The 23496-nt window shown below is 49.7% G+C and overlaps 1 protein-coding gene across 2 annotated transcripts; it reads left to right on the plus strand.

Moving 5' to 3' along the window:
* The first annotated feature begins 1842 nt into the window (after window positions 1-1842).
* Window positions 1843-23314, plus strand: Gtf3c5 (general transcription factor IIIC subunit 5). Of its 2 annotated transcripts, none has more exons than XM_028757145.1 (12): window positions 1843-2291; window positions 4901-5120; window positions 7645-7843; window positions 14839-15034; window positions 16069-16173; window positions 17507-17621; window positions 18829-18909; window positions 19068-19165; window positions 20246-20328; window positions 20973-21115; window positions 21807-22004; window positions 22443-23314. In XM_028757145.1, the coding sequence occupies exons 1-11, from the start codon at window positions 2145-2147 to the stop codon at window positions 21977-21979; spliced, it is 1560 nt and encodes a 519-aa protein (XP_028612978.1). In that variant the 5' UTR covers window positions 1843-2144; the 3' UTR covers window positions 21980-22004; window positions 22443-23314. The 2 variants fall into 2 exon arrangements, with proteins under 2 accessions (XP_028612978.1, XP_028612979.1); XM_028757146.1 differs by having other exon boundaries at window positions 21825-22004.
* The last annotated feature ends 182 nt before the right edge of the window (window positions 23315-23496 follow it).

Raw genomic sequence — 23496 nt, forward strand, 5'->3', positions numbered from 1 at the left:
AAACTTACCTACCTAGTCAGACCCTCACAGAGCCAACAAGTGATTAGCCTATGTTACAAAACTTGCTAAGCAGGTGCTGTACGTACATCCCAATATAGGGTGCAATGTGCATCTGATATTTTACCGTCGTCTCTGCAAAATTCCAACAAGGGCTTGAAGCTTGTATATCAAACTCACAGAGGTGCGATGATGGGAAGTTATCAATTTGTTAATTTACAATTGCACAGCAGTAAATGTATTTGCTGCTTAGAGTCTCCTTTCCTGGAAATTAAGCCATCAGATGATGCTTGGGGAACAAGGGATAACAAGAATACGTGTTGGAAGCTTTTCTCAGTGTGTGAAAAATTGTGAAGAGGTTTCCTGGCTTCACTACCCAGGGTAGTGTAAGGGCAGAATGTGGGTCCTAACTGGAAAAGGTAGGCCAAGAACTACACCTCCTTTAGTTCAGTTCCTTTTCAGCTCACCAGTGTCTGTTGTTAGCTGACAGCTCCTTGTGCTCAAAAGGGGCTAGATGGATAGTTCAGCAGGAGAGTGCTTGCTGCTCCTTTAGAGGACCTAAGTTCAGTTCCTAGAAACCATGTTGGGTGGCTTGTAGCCACCTGTAACTCCAGCTACAGAAGATCAGACACATTTGTCTAGTCTTTTCAAATACTCAACACAGACACATACTAATAAAAAGTTTTGGGTTCCTAGATAGCTATTCCAATCCAAATAATCATAAATACTTTATATCAGTTCATGCTTTCCCTTTTTAAATTGTCTAAACTTTGCAGTAATTTATGCTACCTTCTTTAAATTTTTTAAAAAGATTAAAAAAATTATGGACATGAGTGTTTTGCCTGTATGTGAACCACATGCATATCAGAAACCTGTGTCAGATTCCCTGGAACTGGAGTCACAGGCCATTGTGAGCCTCCATGTGGCTACTGGGAACCTGTCCTGACTCCTTTTGCAAAGGAACAAATATTTACTCTTAACCACTGAGCCATCTCCAGCCCCTATTGTGGCTTCCTAATCCACCTACAACTATGAGTTCTTTGACTGAGACATCACTTTAGAAATCTGGGATCTCCTACTATCCTAAAGTTCCATCTCACAGCCACTTTCCTGTCCCCAGGATCATCTCCTGCCTCAAACAGGCTGCCTCGTCTGAATCCACTTTCACCTTTCTGATCCATTCCTCCACACAACAGAGGTGTTTAGTAGCTGCCTAATGAATGGAGAAGCATGCCTGCATCCTGCCCCAAGCTCAAGCCTTTGAGTATGTGTGGTGTGAGGAGAGCACTTGGTGCCCAATGCCTCAAGCCCACCATTCTCACACAGAATTCCCTCTATGGGCCCTGGTGGCCCACGACTTTAATCCCAGCACTCAGGAGTTAGGGGCAGGCAGATCTCTGTGAGGTCCAACGCAGCCTGGTCTACACAGCGAGTACCAGGCCAGCTAGGGCTACATAGAAAGATGGGGGGTGGGGGGGGGGAAGAGGAGAGAAAAAATCCCGTCTTGCATACTGTGTCCTCAAGGGCGGGAAAGCTGCACCCATGAAGTCTCAACAATAAGATCTCCTAAACAACGTCGTGGGCATGTGGGAAATTTCACAAGGGCCCACCCTTAGATAAAGAGGTACCGCCAACCAATGGCTACTGAGAGAATTTGCCTTCTCCATTGCTGAGACCCTGATATCCAGTTTCAAATACATGCCCTAAAATACGTGCACACACGGGCATGTGCTAAGAGGGCTCAGTGGACTGCTTTTTGTTTGACAGCCAAAAAACAGCTCACCGATGAGAGGCGGGCTAGAAAGCGCCTTGGGCATGCCTTCAAGCTCTCATTGGACGGGATATCCGGAAGAACCCGGTCGAATCCTGGCTTGTCCTGGTTGGGTTGGCTGGTAGGATACGCCCTCGTCTCGCCCCTTTGTCAAACCCTCTTCATTTTAAGGTAGAAAGCCTCCAAGCCTCTGTGGTGTCGCAAAATAAACAGATGCCGAGGCGCCCTGGTTCCTGGAGGCCTTCGAGTCTCCCTGTTTTAAGGAGAAGAGAAAGGTAAGGAGAACCGGAACAATTCCTTCGCGGAACCTTTGAGGTGAGGCCTCGAGGAACCATTTGAGAACGGACCGCGGCGGGCTGGAACCGGACTAGTAGTCATGGCGGAGCCGGAGGCAGATCCGAAGGCCGCCATCCCTGTGGACCTGCGGCGGGAACGGAGACTGGTGTGCGTGGAGTACCCGGGTGTGGTGCATAACGAGGCCAAGATGCTACAGACCCTGGGCGGCGAGGAAAGCGTCTCTCGAGTAAGGACCTGGGAAACTCCAGGACCGCGGGAATGGGCGGGAGAGCCGTTTCCTTGGCAACGGAGAGTTTAGGCACGCTCTAGGACCTGTTGTGAACAAGGCATTGTTTTCTTTCTGTTTCCAAATGTAGGTAGCATGCTTAGCATCTGCCCCAGGACAGTGAGCTGCTCTGACCTTATTGCGTTCGGTAGAAAACCGAGGCACCGGAGGAAAGAGAACTTTCACACCACTTGTAGTTGAAACTAAAAGTGACACAATTCGCTGACATTGTATTCTGTGGTAAACACGTACAAAGTGCTTTTTAAAGTTTTATATGCCACAGTCCTTGCAATCCCCACGGCAGGACCTGACAACATCTGCATTTTACAAGTGAACAACTGTAAGGGACTTAAAGTGATGCTCTGTGGAGTCTTGGAGTCTTTCCTTAGAAATGATTTCTCTGAACATCTTAGCATAAGTGGATTCTGTCAGTTAATATCTGGCTCCTTCCTTTGATAATTACGCTCAGATTTCAGTTTGATACATTTATTACTTGTTCATGTATTACATTTATTACTTGGCCCTGGGGCTGTAAACTCAGAGCTAGGACCTCTCCTGTTTACCTCTGTTCTAATATGTGTACAGATTCCGCGTTTTATAAAAGTTTATCAAGTATTTAGTTAAGTTCCAATGAAGCCGGGCAATAATGACTTTACGGAGGCAGAGGCAGGCGGATCTCTGAGTTCAAGGCCAGCCTGGTCTACAGATCGGGTTCCAGGACAGCTAGGGCTACACAGAGAAACTGTGTCTCAAAAGAACAAACAACAAAAGTCCTAATAATATCCTAGTGAACTAGATACTATTTTTCTTTCCATTTTTCAGATAGGGGGGCAGGTAAGAAGGTTAAGCCAGACAGTTATTACAGGTACGACAGGAAATTGAATTCCAGTACAACTAGAGTCTGAGCTGATGCTCCATTTTTTTTTTTTTTATGGTTGTGGGAAAGAGCTGATGGAGGTTATGACATTGAGAGAGTCCTTATTCTCCCTTACTTATTCTCCCTTACCCCAGGGTTATGTGATACGGACAGTCCTCCATAATTCATATATTCTACTTGGATTTCTGGAGTCCTCCTAATGTGCCAGGCCGTGTCTGGGCTCATCCCTGCTCTGTTAGGTCAGAGTTGTGTGTTTTATAAGAAGGGATGCCTGAGGAATGAGGCTGCTTTTTTTAAGAATTTAACCTTATTTTTAGCTGTGTATACAGGTGATTGTGAAAGCCAGAAGAGGGTGTTGGGTACCTTAGTGCTTCGATTACAGGTAGTTGTGCACTATACCCAATGTGTAGGTGCTGGGAACTGAACTCCAGTCTTGGGAACAGCTCTTAACTTCTGAGTCTTCTCTCCATACCTGGGGCCTCTTTTGACCTTCCTGTTTTCCCTAGCTTGCTACTGAGCTTCATGAAGGCCCGTCCCGAGTACTGGGAGTCAAGAGTTAAACTTCTGGGTGATGAGTGGATGGAGCCGATGTACACTGTTGGTTCACTCACACATGTCCACACACATGCACGCACGCACACACGCACGCACGGCTGACACTCACTGCATGCCTCTCTTGCCATCTGCCGCATGGAGGCGCCACTATTTAATTTAATACTTGTAACAGTATCGTGTATGAGGTAGACACTATTCTTTGGGGTGTTTGTTTCTTTATGAAGAAGGAACTGGGGCCTCGAAGGCTACTGGTAATAATAAGCAATGACTACCAGAAACTATCAGTTGAGTCCTAGAGCAGGTGGATAATTTTTGGTATAGTTAACCCTACCCTAGTCAGTTCTGAAAGCATGTCTATTTGGTAGTAAACAGGACTGTAACCCTGCCTGTGGTGTAGTGCCAAGAGAGTCCTTTTGTGTCCTGCACTTGATAGGTGATGGCTTTTACTTAATTAGCAGTTATCTCTCGCTTTATAACCTACTGGAAGGAGGCTCTTTGACTTCATTCTCTTTACTATTTAAACATGAATAAACTTGGGTTTAAAAAATGAGTCCTAGTTGGCCCACAGAATCAACTAACCAGGACTCATGGGAGCTCCCAGAGACTGAAGGGACAATGTGGGAGCATGTGTGGGTCTGAGCTAGGTCTCTGCATATATGTTATAGTTGTGTAGTTTGGGGTGCTTGTGGGACTCTCAACACTGGGAGCAGGGGCTGTTGCTGAGTCTTTGCCTGCTTTTGGGACCCATTTCCTCCTACTGGGTTGCCTTGTCCAGCCTTAATATGGAGGTTTGTGCCTAGTCTTATTGTGTCTTGTAATGCCATGTTCAGTTGATATTCCTGGGAGTTCTGCTCTTTTCTGAAGGGAAACAAAAGAGTGGATCTTGGGGAGAGGGGAAGTGGAAGGGAGGGACTGGGAGACCAGGAAGAAGAGAAAACAGCAGTCAGGATATGATATGAGAGAAGAGTAAATTGAAAAAAAAAAAAAGAGTTCATTGGGAATGAAGAGCTGGAAATAGAGCATGCGCCTTTGGTCCTTCCTGGGTCTCCATCGGCTGGGCATTGTGGGAAGAGGAGCAGAGCTCTGTTGGGTGTTCAGCTGCTTACTGCTTCCCCTGTCTCCCTTGGCATTGCTACAGATCTACACTGACCCTACCAAGAGGCTGGAGCTCTACTTCCGGCCCAAGGACCCATACTGCCATCCTGTGTGCGCTAACCGTTTCAGTACCAGCAGCCTGCTGCTCCGGATCCAGAAAAGAACAAGGCGTCGGAGAGGTGTCCTGGGAGACGAGGCCCACCCCCATGTCACATTCAACTTGGAAATTATTGGCATCATCTCCACGATTTACAAATTCCAGGGTAACTGTATATCTCTAGTGGTGTTGGGTGATTTCAGGGCTTCATGTGGAGCCCATGGAAAGTGGGGTAGGGTATGCCCATGCTTGAGGTACAGCCATTTCCCACTGTGGAAGCAGCCTCTTTAGTCAACAGTCTTTACGGACTGTGGGTATACTCTTTGCAACATTTATTCTCATTCATATTCTCTCTCTCTCTTTCTCTCTCTCCCCCTTTCTCTGTCTATCTGTCTCTGTCTCTCTCTTTTCCCCTTTCTCTATCTGTCTGTCTCTGTCTGTCTGTCTGTCTCTGTCTGTCTGTCTGTCTCTCTCTCTGTCTCTGTCTCTCTCTGTCTCTCTCTCTGTCTCTGTCTCTGTCTCTCTCTCTCTCTCTCTCTCTCTCTCTCTCTCTCTCAGACAGTGTCCTAGTTTTAGTTACTATTGCTGTAATGTAACACATGACCAAAGCAACTTGGGGAGAAAAGGGTTTTTCCACTCACAGTTCCATATAATAATTCATCAAAAGCAGTGAGGGCAGAACCTGGAAGAGGAGCTGATGCAGAGGCCATGGTGAGGTACATGGCTTGCTTCTCATAGCTTTCTCAACCTGCTTTTCTTACAGAAGCCAGGACCACCAGCCCAGGGGTGTTACTTCCCACAATGAGCTGGGCCCTCCCCCATCAATCACTAATTGAGAAAATGGATACAGGTCTGCCTACAGACTGATCTTAAGGAGCATTTTCTTAATTGAATTCCCTCCTCTCAGATGACTAACAAGTTGACATAAAACTAGCCAGCACACAGTGTTTCTCTGTATAGATCTGATTGTCCTGAAGCTTTCTGTGTAGGACAGGCTGGCCTGAAACTCACAGAGATCTGCCTGACTCTGCCTTCTGAATGCCAGGACTAAAGGTGTGTACCACCACACCTGGTTTTCTCTATGAGTTTATTTTCTGTTTTTATATGTGAACATTCCACACATAAGTGCCTGTAAATGTCTGAAGAAAGAGTCTAATTCCCTGGAGGTGGAATTACAGGCAGTTATGAGCATCTAATGTGGGAAGTGTGGGAAGTGAACTTAAATCAGGAAGTGTTCCTAACTCCTGAATCTCGTCTCCAGCCCCAGCCTTTTATACTGTTGAGAGAAGCTAGTAAGCTGGAAAGATGGCTCAGCAGTTGGGAGCACTGGCTGGTCTTCCAAAGGACCTGGGTTCAGTTCCCAGCAACCAGATAGGACTCATGACAGTCTGTAACTCCAGTTCCAGGGAATCTGACACCCTCACACTAACATACATTCAGGTAAAACACCAATGAAGTAAAATGCAGATGAAATAAAAATAAATAATAAAGAAGAGAGAGAAAAGCTAGGAATCTAGAGTTCTGTGAGAAACCTTCCCGTTTTAAGATAAACCATTGTGTGGGGCCAGATCAGACTAGTGGTTGGATCTCTAGTCTGAGACAGCAGTGTTTTGGAACCTTCTCCCAAGCTGTCCTTAAACTCTAAGCCCATTGAGCTCTGCATCGGCCTCCCAAACAGTGCGCTGCAGCACTGTGACACTGCCTGCCTCCTATCAAGTCGTGATGACTGCTGGCTTCATCCCCTCTGAAGTGTCCCCAGCTGACTCTGGTTCTGAGCTTCTTTGAACTGGATGCCTAGTGTCATAGGATCCTCATTCAGAATGGCCCTTTCCAGGGGACTGTGGGGAGGAAGCAGGAAGGCCGTTACTGGAAAGGCAGAGCCAAAGAGCATTCACTTGGGATTGTGGCTGATGAGCCCTAACAGTTTGCTACCAAATTTTAAGTTAGCATGTACAGTAGTGAGTTTCCCTGTAACGTTCTCACACAGGTGTGTCACTGTACTTGTTCTTAGTCACCCGCTCCCCACTCCCCCCCCACTCCCCAGTTTCTTTAGGCAGGTGCCTCAGCTTCCCTTTGCCTCAGTCTCCTTGTCTGTGAGCTGGGGCTGCAGAGCCAGCATTTCAGTAGGCTCTGGAGAAGATTCACAGAGATGGCGCCTATTAAAGAGCTTATGGGAAGTGGTTAGCAAATGATCAGTATTCCTTAGACTGATTATAGCTGCTGCCTTAAGGGTGAATCTGGAGAGACTAGTGAGAAAAGGGAGTCCAAAGAGAAAAAAGGAGCAGGAGAGGACTGTGAGGCCAGCCTCAGTTACAGGAAAATCAGATCTCAAACATGAAACAAAGGGAGAATAGGACCTCTACCTGAGGTTCCTTGGGCTGGGCATTGATGCACCTCATCCTGGTAGATGGCCAGCAGCCCCTGTAGCTTGACTGAAATACTGTATTGTAAGCAGAGGTGCAATTTGTTTTATGGATTAGCTCCCTGGGCTTCCCTATTGTTCCATGGCTCACACACACACACCCTACACCCCCCCCCCTTCTCTCCCAAGCCACTGTTACTGCACTAATTTGCACAGCCATCAGAGGGCGCTGCACAGCTCACTTGGCACCTCCCTGAGGGTTTGGGTGTCAGCACAGCAGCACCAAACCCTGAGGGAGAGCCTACCATCTGTTCTCTTGTCTTTCCAGGAATGTCTGACTTCCAGTACTTGGCAATGCACACAGAAGCTGATGGCAAGCATGTGTCCATGTACGACAGAGTGCTCATGCGCAAGCCTGAGAAAGAGGAGTTCTTCCATCAGGAACTGCCACTCTACATCCCCCCGCCCATCTTCTCCAGGCTGGACACCCCTGTGGACTATTTCTATCGCCCTGAGACACAGCACCGGTAGGCAGTCCACAGCCTCTCACCCAGGCCCCAGGGCAGCAGAAGGCCTGGGGCAGAGACATCAGGATTAAATTCAGAAGGGGAGTGTCCTAAGCAGTGGCTTGGTGACCATACACTGGCTTCATTCCCAACATACAGTGAACTAGTGGGACTCGAGAGTGGTCTCTGGTTTTAATCCCCTGGTCATTCTGAGAAGCCTCTTTGGACCCTCAGTCACCAGTAATGGCACTACCTGTGAAATGCCATGTACAAATGTCCCATGCTAACCCAGGCCTCTTTTGTCTCCTCTGTCCACCTCATGGCCTCCTGGTTCCTGTCCCAGCAGAGTTTATAGATAGCTCTGTAACCGAGCCTTCTGCCATCTCCCTGAAGAACCTCAGCTTGTTTGTCCCACTTGCTGTCTCCTTGTCTGCACACATGACTAGAGGTAGCTGCCAGCACTCTCCAGCACTTACCTATCTGCTGGAATCTCCCTTCAAACCCCAGAATCCTCATTGGTTGTTCCTGAACCTGCTCACTGAGTACGAGCTGTGTTCTGTGTTCTGAGTGCAGGGATGATTAGCTTACACATGGTCTAGGCGTGGGCTCCTGTTGGGTGGTTGTGGTTTCCACCCATAGAGACTGGAATGCCGGAATTTGACTGACCCCCTTCCACATGGCACCGGGCGGATGCTGGGCTGTGAGAAGCCTCGGGGGCGCCCCCAAGCAGGGAGAGAACTCAGTCTGAAGTTCCGCAGGGGCTACGGGCTGGCCTGCAGCTGAGAGGAATGAGGGAGAGAAAAGACCCTACTACGCCCCACAGGAGCCCCACAGGAAGAGACTCGGTTACCGGGCACTCGCTTGGCAGGGTCGTCTAGCTTGGTTGAATAGGCCGTCCCCATGGCTGGAATGCAGAGAAGTCCTTGACAGGAGATTAGACATGGTTCAGTAGTTGAAACCTTCTCCACAGTTCCCCACTGTGGGCCCCAAAAGCATGAGAAAGTCCAGGGTTCCAAAAGGGTTTACTTTCATAGGATGGTAGATGGATCTAGATGCACCCCTGCACCCCCAGGGCAGGCCTTTAGTTAAATACCGTTTGTAAAGAGGAGGGTCTGGGAAAGAATACTTAATTGACTACATTCTCTGGCCTTTAGGTGTCTCATTAATATGGAAATCTCCCAAGGCCCTGAGACCTGTAGTCATGCCTTCTACCTGTGGAGGGGCTGGTGGGGGTGTTGTCCTGTTGCCCTACATGACTGAACGGCACAGTAGATCAAATGGAGGTCTTAGAGTGTGTGTTAGGAACCTCGAGTATGGGAGCGTAGCAAAATATACGCTGTCCCTCACAGGCATGGACACCTGTTGAGTCTCTGGCTCTCTCCGGCCAGCGTTCCACCAGAAACCAAGCCATCCTTTCAGGGTCCCACTCTGACGATGGGCACGAGGGTCTCAGAGTCAGCAGTGGGCACGGGTCTCAGAGTCAGCAGTGGGCATCTCTTGTCCCAACTAAGACCACATGCAGCTCAAGTGAGAAGAGTTAGTTAATTTTACACAGTCTGGACAGAGTGGGGCTGTTGGAAAGGCAGGTCCCAGGCATTGTCAAATGTGGGTTTTTCTCTGGAGGCATCTGCACATTGGCACAGAGGAGGAAGAATTCCTTTGTATAAAAGCCAGGACTGCACTTGGGAGGCAGAGGCAGGCGGATTTCTGAGTTCGAGGCCAGCCTGGTCTACAGAGTGAGTTCCAGGACAGTCAGGGCTACACAGAGAAACCCTATCTCAAAAAAAAAAAAAACAAAAAACAAAACAGCCAGGACTGACTAATGTTGAAGAAATTAATTTGAATATTCTCAATGTGAGATTAATAATGGCCACCAGCTGTGGGGAAGTATGAGCCCACATTTGGTCTCGCCTCCCAGCAGTTTGCCAGTTTTCTGTCATCCCCATTTATAAAGGGTGCAGATGAGACAGGGGTCTCCAGGCCCCATGGGAAGCCTGGCCTTGCCCAGTCCCTGAGCCTTGCTTGGTCCTTAGTCTCACACTGTTCTTACTATCATGCTTGTGATGTTTAGAGAAAGGGTCTGTCTCTGTAGCCCAGGCTGGCCCAGAGCATATTGCAGCATCCAGGCTGGCTTTAGACTCACAGCCTTTCTGGCCTTAGCTTCCCAAGTGCTGGGGGTCATAGGGTAGCATCATCATGCCTGCTACCTTTTTAAAACTATATACACAAAGACAGCCTTTCTTATTGTGTTGTGTGCTTCCCAGGGCAGTGCTTTGGCTGGCATTGTTCTCTCCTGGGACCCTGGGCCAAGTGCTCCCAATAGCTGGGACCCAGCGGAGGGAACCTTGGAAGCAGGTCAGCACACAAATAAAGCAGCAGATGAAAGCAGCTTGAAAGCCAGCCAGTCTCTGGTGTTCCTTGAGGAGACTCTGTTGGCTGTGCACAGTCTTCAGAAGGTTGAGCTCAAGTGCTGACGTGGCACATGGTGGGTTCTGCGCTGCAAAAGGGCAGGTGCTTGAACAGATACTGTAGCGTAAAAACAGATGGTAGTGTGAGCGAGAGCAGAGGCCTGGGAGGGTCCAGAAGGTGTCCAGGTGGCCATTTTTGGATGAGGTAGGACTGAAGCTCTGATAGAGTCCTGAGGTGACCCAGGCTTGGAGCTTGTTGCCAATAGATGACATGGCAGGGAGGCTTTGTTCTGAGTCGGAGGCTGGGAAGCCGGGCAGAATGTGAGCAAATGGGTGAGTGCATTAAATACATTGTAAGGGTGGCCGGGGCTCAGGGAGACATTAAGGAGCCAGCTGTAGAAATGAGTGATGGAGGAACAAGGCAAGAAAGTGTTCAGAGAGAACATTCTAGACCAAACCTGAAGCCCGTGCAGAGGAGGCATGAGGAGCTGCCACCTCCAAAGCCAGTGTATATGTGTGTTAAAATCTCAGAGTTCACCCCCCAATGGTACACTTCCTCCAACAAGGCCACACCTCCTAATCCTTCAAATCCTTCTCAAAAGGATCCATAGTCTGGTGACTAAGCATACAAATATGAGTCTATGGGGGCCATTTTAATTCAGGGCTAAGACCCCTAGGCTGTGACAGCAAGCTTGGATCTCATCCCAAAAAGTGTATTGTTCCCTGCTTTTAAAAACTGCTGTGAGCCGGGCAGTGGTGGCACATGCCTTTAATCCCAGCACTTGGGAGGCAGAGGCAGGCGGATTTCTGAGTCCGAGGCCAGCCTGGTCTACAGAGTGAATTCCAGGACAGCCAGGGCTACACAGAGAAACCCTGTCTCGAAAAAAACAAAACAACAAAAACAAAAAACAAAAAACCCAACTAACTGCTGTGAGCAGGATTTGGTGGTGTATGCCTTTAATTTCAGCACATGGGAGGCAGAGACAAGGGGATCTCTGTGAGTTCAAGGCCACCTTGGTCTTCAAATCCAGTTCCAAGACAGCCAGGGCTGTTACACAGAGAAAATCCTGCCTTGGGGAAAAAAGCCCAACTGAACTGGAGTACAGTAGTATATACCCTCACTCCAGTTATCAAGAAAGCCGAAGCAGGGCATTCACATAAGCCCAAGAGCTTGGGACTAGCCTCGGCAACAAAGAGTTTGTCTCAAATAGTAAAACTGGGATTATAGATTCACACACTGGTAATCCCAGCATTCAGAAAGTTGAGGGTCATGAGTTCTAAGGCCACCCTGAGGTAACTTAAACAAAAGCCAAAATCAACAGTGCCTGGGAACCCCATCACTTGGGAGGCTAAGACTGGCAAGTCTCTGAGTCTGAAGCCAGTCTGGACTACAGAGTGAATTCCAGGATAGCCAGGGCTAAACAGAGAAACCCTGTCTCAAGAAAAGGGAGAAGCTTCAGTGCCTTTCGTGGTGCTCTTTGTTGCCGTCTTCCAGGGCTGTTTGGTCTATCCCTCTCCCATCCTCTGCCGGTTGTTCTCATTATGAGAGTAAGTTGTGCTTGTTCAGAAGAAACAAGTGTTATGAAAAGAGTCAGCCACAGAAGCATAAGTACCACTGTCTCTCTGACAAACCCTTCACAAGTAGAGGACACATGTATGTTGTCCTGTGGGAGAATGTGAGCCCTGCCCTTGGTATGACTGCCGTGTTCTTAACATTTTTCCTATTACATTTATTTATCTAATTGGTGTGTGTGTGTGTGTGTGTGTGTGTGTGTGTGTGTGTGTTTGCACAACTATGCCTGGCTGCCTCATTGCTTTTTGAGAGTTAAATTTCAGATGTGTTTTTGTCCTCTCACAAAGTAATTTACACCTGTAGTAGGAAAACACTACACAGAAGACAGTAAAGCCCCTGGGCTGCACTCTGCACAGAGGGGCTGGTAGGCAGCTGTCCACACTTCTAGAGTAGGCCATGGCTTGGTGCCAGCTGTCTTTGGGCCCATGGGTATGACCCTTTTTCTTCCTTATGTGATTGAGCAGATTCCCAGCACATGGAAAGAACCTGCCTTTCTTCCCAGGCACTGTTGATTTTGGGGGCATGGCTGGCCAGCCAGGGGAAGGAGGGTCTGGCTATCTACCCTCTGGGGTTGGGTGTCCTATAGGCTGGGGTTGCAGGGGGAAGGCTGCAGGGTGTTGAGCCCCTTCTGCTCCTACCAGCAGCTCTCCACAGATTTAGGGTCACTGTGGTCAGTAGAGCTAACCAGAGGCAGCTATGAGGCCCTTCCCTGATGCTCCTCTCTGAAAGGAAGGCCAGCCACCTACTTTCCTTCTTGAGGGTGTTGGGGCTCAGGGAGAAAGTCCTTAAAGCAGTATAGTGTTGTACCTACCTGGGATGGCACCTGAAAGGCACATTTGGAAAAAAGCAGACTTGACCCCTTGTTTCATATTTTGTTTGCCAATGTGAAAACTACTTGTTATTTGTTTTTTAAGTTTACAGTTGATAAGGACTCATGGAGAAAAGTAGGGTAAAGTGCAAATTAGATGAGGTTGAGCAGGATTGCTTGAGCCTAGGAATTCTAGTCCAGACGCATTCATGGCAGCAGATTGTTTTTGTAAAAGGGAAAAGGGGCTAAGAGGTGGCTCAGTGGTCTGGTGCTCTTGTACAGAGGACCAGAGTTTAGTTCCCAGCACCCACATCAGGTGGCTTACAACTTCTGGCCTCCTCAAAACTCACACACATGTTGCATAAACAGACAAATACACATAAAAAGAGGATGACTGTGGGGATGGGCTTGTGGTATCCTGGATACACAGTAAAATGCACTTGCGGTGCTGCGGGGGTAGGGCTGGTGTGGGGGAAGCACGGGCCTATGTATGGCAGTAACTGCTGAAGCTGAGGATGTGTGCGTCGGGGGTCTTGATACTACTGTCTCTGATTCTGCTGTTTCTGACGACTACCCTTAAAGAGTTAAGGAGTTGGGCTGGAGACATGGCTTGGCCGTTAAGAGCACTGACTGTTCTTCCAGAGGTCCTGAGTTCAATTCCCAGCAACCACATGGTGGCTCATGACCACCTGAAATGGGATCCGATGCCCTCTTCTGGAGTGTCTGAAGACAGCGGCAGTGTACGCACAGACATATAGTAGTATACATATACATGCAGTGTATTCACAGACATGAAATAAGTAAATCTTTAAAAAGAGTGAGGGAGTTGCTGTAAGTGCTTCAGGAGCCATCCACTGGAGCAGGCTCTGTGCTGGCACATGTACACAATTTGTGCGTGGGTTTTAAAACTGCTTCTTTTAGCCAGCTGTGTTGGTGCATGCCTTTGATCCCAGCACTCAGGAGGAAGAGGCAAGCAGATCTCTGTGAGTTTTAGGCTAGCCTAGTCTACAGAGTGAGTTCTAGGACAGCCAGGGTTACACTGAGAAACCCTGTCTCAAAACAACAACAGTAACAACAAAAATCAAAAACCTATTTTTTAAGGTTTATAGCAAACTAAGGACAGTATAGATCTCTGCCCCTGTGTATGAGAAACACTGTTCACCCACCTCTCAACCCTCCCATTCACACACAAGAGGTCAGGGCACATTACCAGCACACAGGGTGCAGTTGACACAAGTCTTTCCTGTGTTGGACACTATAGGGTGAACAGATAGGACCCTAGCTTTCCCTCTGGGCTTTGGTGATCCCATCTGACTGCATCCTTTTCATTCATCTGTGTTGTCAGATGCTTCTGGACCAAGTCACTGTCTGCTGGGTGGAAGAGCAGTTGGCTCAGAGAGTGGTAGCCAGGCTGCTGCTGCTGCTGCTGCTGCTGCTGCTGCTGCTGCTCCTCCTCCTCCTCCTCTTCCTCCTCCTCTTCTTCCTCTTCTTCTTCTTCTTCTTCTTCTTCTTTTTTTTTTTTTTAAAGATTTTGTTTATTTTATGTCTGTGAGTACACTGTAACTGTCTTCAGACACACCAGAAGAGGGCATCAGATCCTATTACAGATGGCTGTGAGCCACTATGTCATTGCTGGGAATTGAATTCAGGACCTCTGGAAGAGCGGTCAGTGCCCTTAACTGCTGAGCCATCTCTCCAGCCTGCAGCCAGGCTTCTTGGGGCTAAGGCCCAGCTCCTAGCAGATGCTGTTTGGACACATTTCCTAATCTGGGTAGCCTCAGGTACTTCCTCAGAAACTCCTTCCTTGAAGGACCATTTTGAGAGTTAAGTGAGTCCACAACCCTGTCCACATGCAGCTGATGGACGTTTTGATGGTGTGCTGCTCTGCGCTGGCTGGCTGGGGTTGTGTGGGGCTAGATGAAGTTGCGGTTGGGAGACCACCAACCTTTCAATGATGTTCTTTCCCATACACCAGCTCTGAGACTTAGGGCCGTTGGCACCACAGTTTCCCTGAGCCATTGCAGGCAGCAGTCATAGGCCCTGTCTCACCCTTGATGGAAGCCTGAGGGCACATGCTTTTCCAGTAGGTAGTGCTGGAGTCCCCTCCACTGCATCCAGAGAAAGGCGTGTGGGAATGGTCTACTGGTGAGACCTGCTGGATTCTCTGCCCCACTGGCCAGGCCTGTGCCTTAGATGGTAGTCTAATTGTCTATCTCTTTGTCCACAGAGAAGGCTATCACAATCCCACCATCTCAGGGGAGAACCTGATTGGACTGAGTAGAGCCCGGCGCCCCCACAATGCCATCTTTGTCAACTTTGAGGATACTGAGGTACCTGAACAGCCTTTGGAGGCTGCAGTCCAGACATGGAAGAAGGCCTGTACCAACCCCATAGATCAGAAGGTGGAGGAGGAGCTGAGGAAGGTGAGGCTTGTGCCCCACCTAGCCTGCTGGTAGTACACCACTGTGGCTGGCTCTGCTTGTTCTAGCACTGGCTGCTTAGCACAGAAATTTTAACCTCCAGCTGTTACATCTAAAAGCTGTGTCAGAAGCTGGGCTTAGTGGCCCAGCCTATGACTTCAGGAGCAGGGGTAGTTGGCCGGCAGAGTGAGATTGGGGCTTGACAGTGAGACAAAGTCATGTAAGTAAACTAAAGAGGGCTGGGAGTCACTGTGCTGAGTCAAGTGCTGTCTGGAACATGCAAAGCTGAGTGCTCAGAAGCTCAGAAGTCTTACATTTCCAAAGTTGAAAACGATCCCCAGAGTTTTTTAAAAGCCCTTTAGGGTGCCAGAGATGGGTCACTGCTGAGATGTGGTTGAATGTGCAGCTGGGTCTAAGGGCCTGTGCAGAGCAATTACTTGTAGCAAACCCATGGAAACTGGCCATGTGCCAGGCTATGGTGCCTTCACCCTGGGTGTAGCTAGAAAAATGTCCCAAGACACTGCACTACCTTCTGGCTTCCAGTGCTCTGTGACAGTAGCTGGATCTCTGCTGGGTCCACAGTGCTCAACAGTGGGTTCTTGGGGGGTGGGGGGGGTGCTTTCTGTGTTGAAGCTGAAGTCACAGCCTGTTCAAGGACGGTCCTTCAGGGACTGCAGCCCTTACTGAGGCTTTCCCTGTGGCTCATCTCTGTTCTGGCTCCCAGTGCCTTGTACAGCCCTCCCCAGGACCAGCCCACCCCTTCACTTCCTTCAAGGCCCGTCCCCAGCACTTGCCGTCCAGGTTAGAAATGACCGGGGCTCTGGGGTTTCAGCACATGCTTGCTCAGCCCTGGTGCTCCACTGTGCTGTGAACCATGTCAGGTCAGGATCCCCTGCACTGCACAGTTGCTCTTGCACGTCACGTCCAAGATGTATAACCCACGCCTCTAAGGGATTGGGGTAGGGAGGAAGGGACAGCTGATGGGAGAAGCCAGTTGCTGTTAGCATTCTTCTCAGACTGTCCTTGACTTTCCTCAGCTCTTTGACATCCGTCCCGTTTGGTCACGAAATGCTGTCAAGTCTAATGTCAGTGTCCATCCCGACAAGCTTAAGATCTTGCTTCCCTATATGGCTTATTACATGGTAAGTCTAGTCTCACCTGCATCTTAGCTCCCACCAGTGTGTTTCCTGGTGGCACACATTAGAGCCATGGTAACAGAAGGCATATGTACTTCCTAGCATCCCTGGCACCTGGCACCATGAGACAACTTGTTAAAACTAGTTATCAAAAAAAAGGGGGGGGGGTGTCAGGCAGTGGTGGTGCACACCTTTAATCCCAGCACTTGGGAGGCAGAGGCAGGCAGATTTCTGAGTTCGAGGCCAGCCTGGTCTACAGAGTGAGTTCTAGGACAGCCCGGACTACACAGAGAAACCCTGTCTTGAAAAACAAAAAACAAACAAACAAAAAAACCTAGTTATAGAGCTGGAAAGATGGTTCTGTGGGTAAAGTGCTTGCTATACCAGCTTGAGGATGCCCAGCACCCCTATGGTAGCATGGCCTGGAACCCCAACATTGCATAGGTAGAGTTGGGCAGGTCGTGGTACACACACACACACACACACACACGTATACCAACACATGTGCACACACACACCAAGACATGAACACAAAAAAGAAACAGAAAGATTTCAAAGCCCCCAGGTCCACCACAACCTTCTAATCTGGCTGTGTGCGGATGACTTTAAAGGAAGAAGAATTATGTGAGCCATAGGTAAGCCTTTCGTGCATAGTGATGTTGTAGTGAGAAATTCCTGAGGGCCTGACACCAGGCGAGACTACATATCACTGCCTTCATTCCTCATGGAGGTGACAGCAAGAGTCCATTTTTATCTCTGAGGGAAAGCTGGGCTCAGGGCGTTGACATGGCGTGTCTTGGTTCTGCAGCCAATGAGTGGCAGAGCTGAGGCCTAAAGCCCAGGCCTCTTAGTGACAGCACCTCTCAACTCAACTCCCCATGCTGTATGGGGCTTAGTGGAAGAAGTCCATCCTCAATTACTCCCAGGAGAGGATGGAGATGGGGGCAGGGGTAAAGGTGGTACAGAGCGTCCAAAAAGTTGAGAAGGAAGGGGGTCCTACCTGCCAGGGGAGCCAGCATAGAACCTGACCTTAGAGGTTGATGACGGGTAGGGGCACTGTTGGGTTCCAGTCTGGAAAGCTGCCATCTCTCACTGAACACGAGGTCTAAGTCTCACTGTAGGGCTCTTCATGGAAAGGACAGTTGTCACACTGTGCCTTGGGTACCAGAAACAGTGGTAGAAACTCCTGGTCTCACTTTATCCCCATAGAACTCTGTCAAAGAGTGGGGTCTAAGGCCATGTTTCAGAGCTTAGGGGGTGGGTCCTGCTGCCTCACTGTAGGGCTTGGTCCCACCTACGTACTAGAGGACCTCACACTCAGTACCTTCTTGGTCTCCAGATAACAGGCCCATGGAGAAGCTTGTGGATTCGATTTGGCTATGACCCTCGAAAACACCCAGATGCCAAGATTTATCAAGTCCTTGACTTTCGAATCCGTTGTGGAATGAAATACGGTAAAATAAGTTTATTTCTGTCCTTGTCTCTGTGTCTACCATTTCTAGCACTGTCCTTACCAAAAAAAAACCAAAAAACAAAAAACAAAAACTTAGTGTCTGTATCTGTGTGCTTGAGTATCAGCACATGTGCGTGCAGGAGAGCAGAGACAAGCGTCAGCTGTCTTGTGTCACTTTTCACATAGTCCTTTGAGGCAGACGCTCTTCGTGAACCTGGGGCTCACATTTTCTCAGCTGGCTAGAAGCCAGAAAGCCCCAGCCATCCTGTCCCTGTCACACACACCCAGAGCCGGGACTGGTAGGCATGCATGCTGGGTGTCCGTCTTGCTGTGGAGATGCTGGAATCCCAACTTGAATTCTCTCATTTGCACGGTCACCTCTCCAGCCACCATTTCTAGCACTCTTCTATTCTGGGGTGGAATAGGAATGGCCCAGTAGTTAAGAGCTCATTGCTTACAGAAGACTGTGCTTGAATTCCCACCATCCATATAGACAGCTGACAACTGGCTGTAACTACAGTTCCAGAGATACAATGCCTCTGGTCTCCACTGGCACCAGCATTTACATGTATATACACATACACACACACATATACCATATATACACATAAACATATATATTATATGTATTATAATTATATATAACATAATTATAGTATGGTGTGTGTGTATATATATTTATATACTTATTTATTTTTAAAAAACCTATTTCCAGCAGGGCATAGTAGCACCTACCTTTAATCCCAACATTCACAGGACAGAAGCAGTTCGATCTCTGTGTGTTCAAGGCCAGCAGTCTTAATAGTGAATTCCAAGGTAATCAAGGCTACATAGTGAAAGTCTGACTTCAAAAACTGAGTCTATTCCTATGGACAGACTAGGCTAGAAACATTTCTGTATCCTCCCTAGCCCCTCCCACCACTGAGAGTCTATGGACAACATAAAGGAGCTTGGAAATGGAAGGCTGGCTCTTTGCTGGCTGTGCTGTGACCCTCTAGTTTATAAGCAAAGACTGTGACATGGGTCCTACTTAAGCCCAGGATCCCAGGGAAGCCACACAAGGATATCAGCACCTGAGAGCTGCTGGATGTGCTGGTGTCCTTTCCTCCTTAGGTGGTAGGCAGAGCTGGCCACCTTAAGGTGAATCCCTGACCATTTCCCAGGTGGGTGTGGCACACTTCCTTCTGACACATGGCCCTTGAATGTAGGTTATGGCTCCAGGGACATGCCTGTCAAAGCGAAGCGCAGCACATACAACTACAGCCTCCCCATCACTGTCAAGAAGACATGTAAGTGGCTGAATCATCTACATCGGGACAGTCAAGGGAGGTGGGCATTTGGACAACAGGATGGGAAGGTCTGCTGGCCATTCCTTACAGACAGATGCAGACGGTCAGGTGGGGTGATCCCACTCATTCTACCAAAGCACTACCTTGCTTCCATGCAGCCAACCAGCCTGTCACCATGAATGACCTGAAGCAGGGCCTGGGCCCGTCAGGAACTGATGGCCCACGGAAATTGACCTACAATAAGTACAAGCTCAAGGTGAGTGCCCTCCAGCTCCAGTGGGCGGTCAGGTAGGGCGATGGAGGGTCACTGTGGGGCCGGAGGGTCACTGCGGGGCTGGGCACTTCTTAATGACCCTGGGAAGGGTCTTTGACTCAGCTCTTTCCCTACCCAGTGCCTTTGCATTACTCACCCCTCAGGTCCCTCCAGAAACAAAGAGAACCTGGGGTGCTGTCTACCCAAGATCATGGGGAATTAGGGCCATGTGGGCAGAGAGGAGGTGAGACGTCCTGGAGAGGGAAATTTGACCACAGCAAATGTGTGCAGCTGCCCCTGGGGAGCCTGGCTCCCTGAGGCTTACACTGCTGCTGGGATGTGTGTGTGTGTGTGTGGGGGGGGGTCAGACATAGACATGAGCACAAGCCAAGCCAGAACATCTGGGGACCAGCTGTGGGGTAAGATGCAGGATGGGATGCACACAGCCCTCCAGGGCTCAGGTTTTCATCAGCACCACCCAGCAGGAGCTAGTACATGCCCACACTTCTCGTGACCCCTCCATGGTCCTGGGAGAGGCCAAGCTAGTATCTACCTTGCAGACCCTGCTCAAATAGCTGTGTCAGAATATGTTGATCAGAGACAGGCGACATGAAGAAGACAGCTTTCCCCTAGTGCCATCATGCCTTGGCCACCAGTGTCTTGGGGCCTTGTTCTTGACTCTAGGGCTATATTCCAAGAGGAAAAAGGGGGAAATGGTACTCATTAAACCCTGCCTCCCCCCACCCCCCCAAAATCGGCCAAGGAAGCATGCTGGGACCGTAGAGTGAGTGAGGAGAAACGGCCGGTGAGGTGCCAGCCGGCTCCTTTGGAAGGTGCAGAAGGAAGAGCCCAGCTCAGGTTGGTGGCAGTCCCATGCTGTAAACTAAGGAGAGTCTGACTGCCTCCACCCTCCCAGTACCTCCTGGGGAGGGAGAGCCTGCTCTCTCCACATCTGCTGGCCACCCTAGGCCTGGGGACAAGCCAACCCCTTAGACCTCCATGAAAGCCACAGCATGGGTGTCCTCAGCATTGTTAGACCTGGAGTACTCTGCAGCCATTCCATCTCTTCCCTCTTTTCCTCAGGATTCGGTCTACATCTTCCGGGAAGGGGCTCTGCCACCCTATCGACAGATGTTCTACCAGCTGTGTGATTTGAATGTGGAGGAGTATGTATGGGGGTCCTGTGCCCAGGGATGGCGCCTGGATTCCGGGCTAGAACTGGCTCAGGAGGAGTGTTCGCTGCAGCTCTTCTACAGCTGAGCTCTTAAGGAAGACTAGGCCACTGGGAGTTGGGTGCAGCCTTGAGTCTTGCTGGATGTGGGCTGTAAGGCTCCTGGCAACAACCACAGGCTTGCACTGTGCCCTGTGAAAGCAACCCTGCTTGGTAGTAGCATTCGCTCCTTGATTGCCGTGGTTCCTGATCCTGGGCACCTTCAGCCTGTTTGTTCTCAGCTACAGCTAAAAACCACCAAGAGTGGGCAACAGCACTAACGGGAACAAGGCAGCACAAGGCAGCACGAGGCAGCATGCGGGACCCAGGGGAAGCCTGACTGTTAGCAGGAGAGTGAACCCAGCTGGGAGCTCTTCACTACTCACTACCTCTGAGACGTCTGTCTGAGTAATGTTTCCTAAACAGAGTCCATATAAGAGTCTCCCACTGGCATCCTGTTTCCACAACCCCCCTGCCCAGAGACCTGTGTTAGGACTAACCCATGAGCCACCACACATGGAGCGACACTCTGGAGCTTTGTATAAGCTCACCACCAAGCCCTGTCCCGGGCTCTATCCACTCAGCTTCCTCTGCCCACAGGTTGCAGAAAATTGTTCACCGCAATGATGGAACAGAGACTGTGTGCACAGAGAGAGATGGGTGGTGCCTCCCCAAGACCACAGATCACCTGAGGGACACCATGTCACTCATGATTCTACAGACCATCCGCTCTGAGAGGCCTGGTGAGAGCCACTTGTGCAGGGAAGCCTCTGACAAAAGCTGACAAAAAGCTCCAGGGACCCTCATACTATCCATGCTGGAAGGAAGGTCTGTGAGCCAGGACTCAGCTATGACACTGAACAGTAGACAAGAGGGAATAGATGCTGCCTTCTAGTGCAGGAAGGATAGCTCTGCTTATCCCTCCCATGGGGCTGTGTGGCTCATGGCTCTGCACTGCATTCCCCAGCTCCTTTCTCAAAACAAAGCCTGAGCTACCCCTGGGGGCACTGGAAAGTGAGGTACTTGTTAGGCAGGGGTCTACAAGGGGACCGGAAGAGCAATGAAAAGCTCTTGCAAAGGACTCATTCCAAGCTGGGTAGCAGGCATCTGAGAAGAGCAGGCTTCCTGGCTGGGTTTAGAGTGTAGTGTAGGCTTCACCTCTTGGGAGCCCAGTCAAGGCTTTGAAGCTTTTCTGGGAATAGTGGTGTATGTCCCTCGAGGTGCATTGGGACCCAGGCTGCTCATGGTTCTCCTTAGAAAATGGATTCAAACATGCCTTACTCGGCTTCACCACACCCTCTGGTCCCCGCCCTCCCTCATGCTCTCCTTTGTGGCTACTTCACTGCTTGAGCCAACTACCTGTCACAGTGGAGGGGCTCGAAGGCCACCTTGGAAGCCTGCGTTGGAACACAGCCTTCTTTCCTTCCTGTGCAGCTCTCTTCTCCAACACAGGTAAGGCTGATCGTGGGAAGGAACAGCTGATGTTTGAGTCTGGAGAGGAGGAGGAGGAGGAGGAGGAAGAAGAAGAAGAAGAGGAGGAGGAGGATTTCAAGCCTTCAGATGGGAGTGAGAATGAGATGGAGACAGAGATTCTGGATTATGTGTAAGGAAGCGCTGCTCCCAGGCGACCAGGTGAGACCAGCAGCTATCCTCACAGAGAAACCAGAGCAAGGGCACAAGGAGTGAGGATGGTGGTGGGGCTCCTCTGAAAACCCGTGTCCTAACAAGAAGCCCTGGCTTTGTCCTGCTGCTTGGTGCTATGTTCTGTACTGGGTGGAGGATGCCCTGATTGCCATGCAGATGACCCAAGATAGATGTGGTAAACCTAGGGCACCCATCCTGGCAGGGGTCTTGTGAATCTAGTGACAGAGAGGGCCTGAGGAGCCTGGCTGGCCAGACCGCTCTTTGGTTTGGGCACTGTCTGTCTAGAGGAGCCTTGGTACAAGCCCAGCCTAGCCCTGACCTGTTAATCAGTTTTCCTGGGTGTCTCAACATGGGGTAGGGGTAACGTTGGGAGTGTTTCCTCTTGCCTGGGACTCTAGCACCTCATGTGTTCCTTCCCTCATTCAGGACATGCTGGCATGCCGTGATGGGACAGCTGGGACAAGCCTGTGCCCCCATCCAGGGCGGTGAGATGAGAACACTGGGCAACCCCAGGCCATGCTCAGGCTGAGTTCACCAAATGGACCAGCTCTTCAGTTCCCTGAAAACACCCTGTCTCCCAGCTCCCTGTTGTGCAGAGATCATCAAGTCCTTGCCAAGCAGGCCTCCATGGAAGGTCCCCAGGGTAGCAGCACCACTTCCTGAAGGGTGCTGAGCCAGAGATGCGTGGCCTCTGCCTTGAACAGCCTGCCACACACAGGCAAGTCACAGCACTTCCAAAGCCAAATGCCTTGAGCCAGCCCATCCTCCTGACAAGATTGAAGACCCATTGTTTGATTTGGCCCAAGTGGGCACTCCTGGGAACTTCCTGGCCTTGCAGGGAATCAGCCAGCCAGACCCTGTGTCCCCTGCTGACCCTGATTCCTGCTGCTTCAAAGAATGCTCAGCCCAGAGGCAGGAAGTACTTCTTCCCCAAAGGCTAGCCAACCTTGCCTGTCACCATAGGACTTCTTTCATAGTGGCTGCCAGGATACTTCAGCTGGAAGCTTTCCCACTTCTAGTGGCTGCCCATCCTGGTCCTTGGGGAGGAGAACTGGGTTCTGATCCCATCTACCCAGGAATGCTTTGACTCTGGATCTGAGGAGGGTGCTGAGTGAAGGACCCCATGCCCTCTGGAGGCCTCACCTACACAGAGCCCAGGGCAATGGCCATCCTGCCTTAGCTTGGACAGACTAGAAGGACTTCCTGAAGTCTAGCCACACTTGGCAAAGTATTGTAATTCTCCTGAATTCCCAGGTAAATAAAAGTGCTTTTAGTACAAAAAATATAAAACCCCCTCAGAAGCCAGTGCTGGTTTTTGATGCCCTGGTTACTTGCCATCTGACTTCATATCACTGAGTCTTGTTGCATATTGCACCCTGTATTGATTTTTCAATTTGTGTTTTGCTGGGTGTGTTTGAGAAAAGGCCACTTGTCTCTAACAGAACTACAGCACTTTGTGGCACTTGCTAGCCCAAATTCT

Source organism: Grammomys surdaster, unplaced genomic scaffold (assembly GCF_004785775.1).
Source record: "Grammomys surdaster isolate TR1022 unplaced genomic scaffold, NIH_TR_1.0 126133, whole genome shotgun sequence".
NCBI lineage: Eukaryota > Metazoa > Chordata > Mammalia > Rodentia > Muridae > Grammomys > Grammomys surdaster.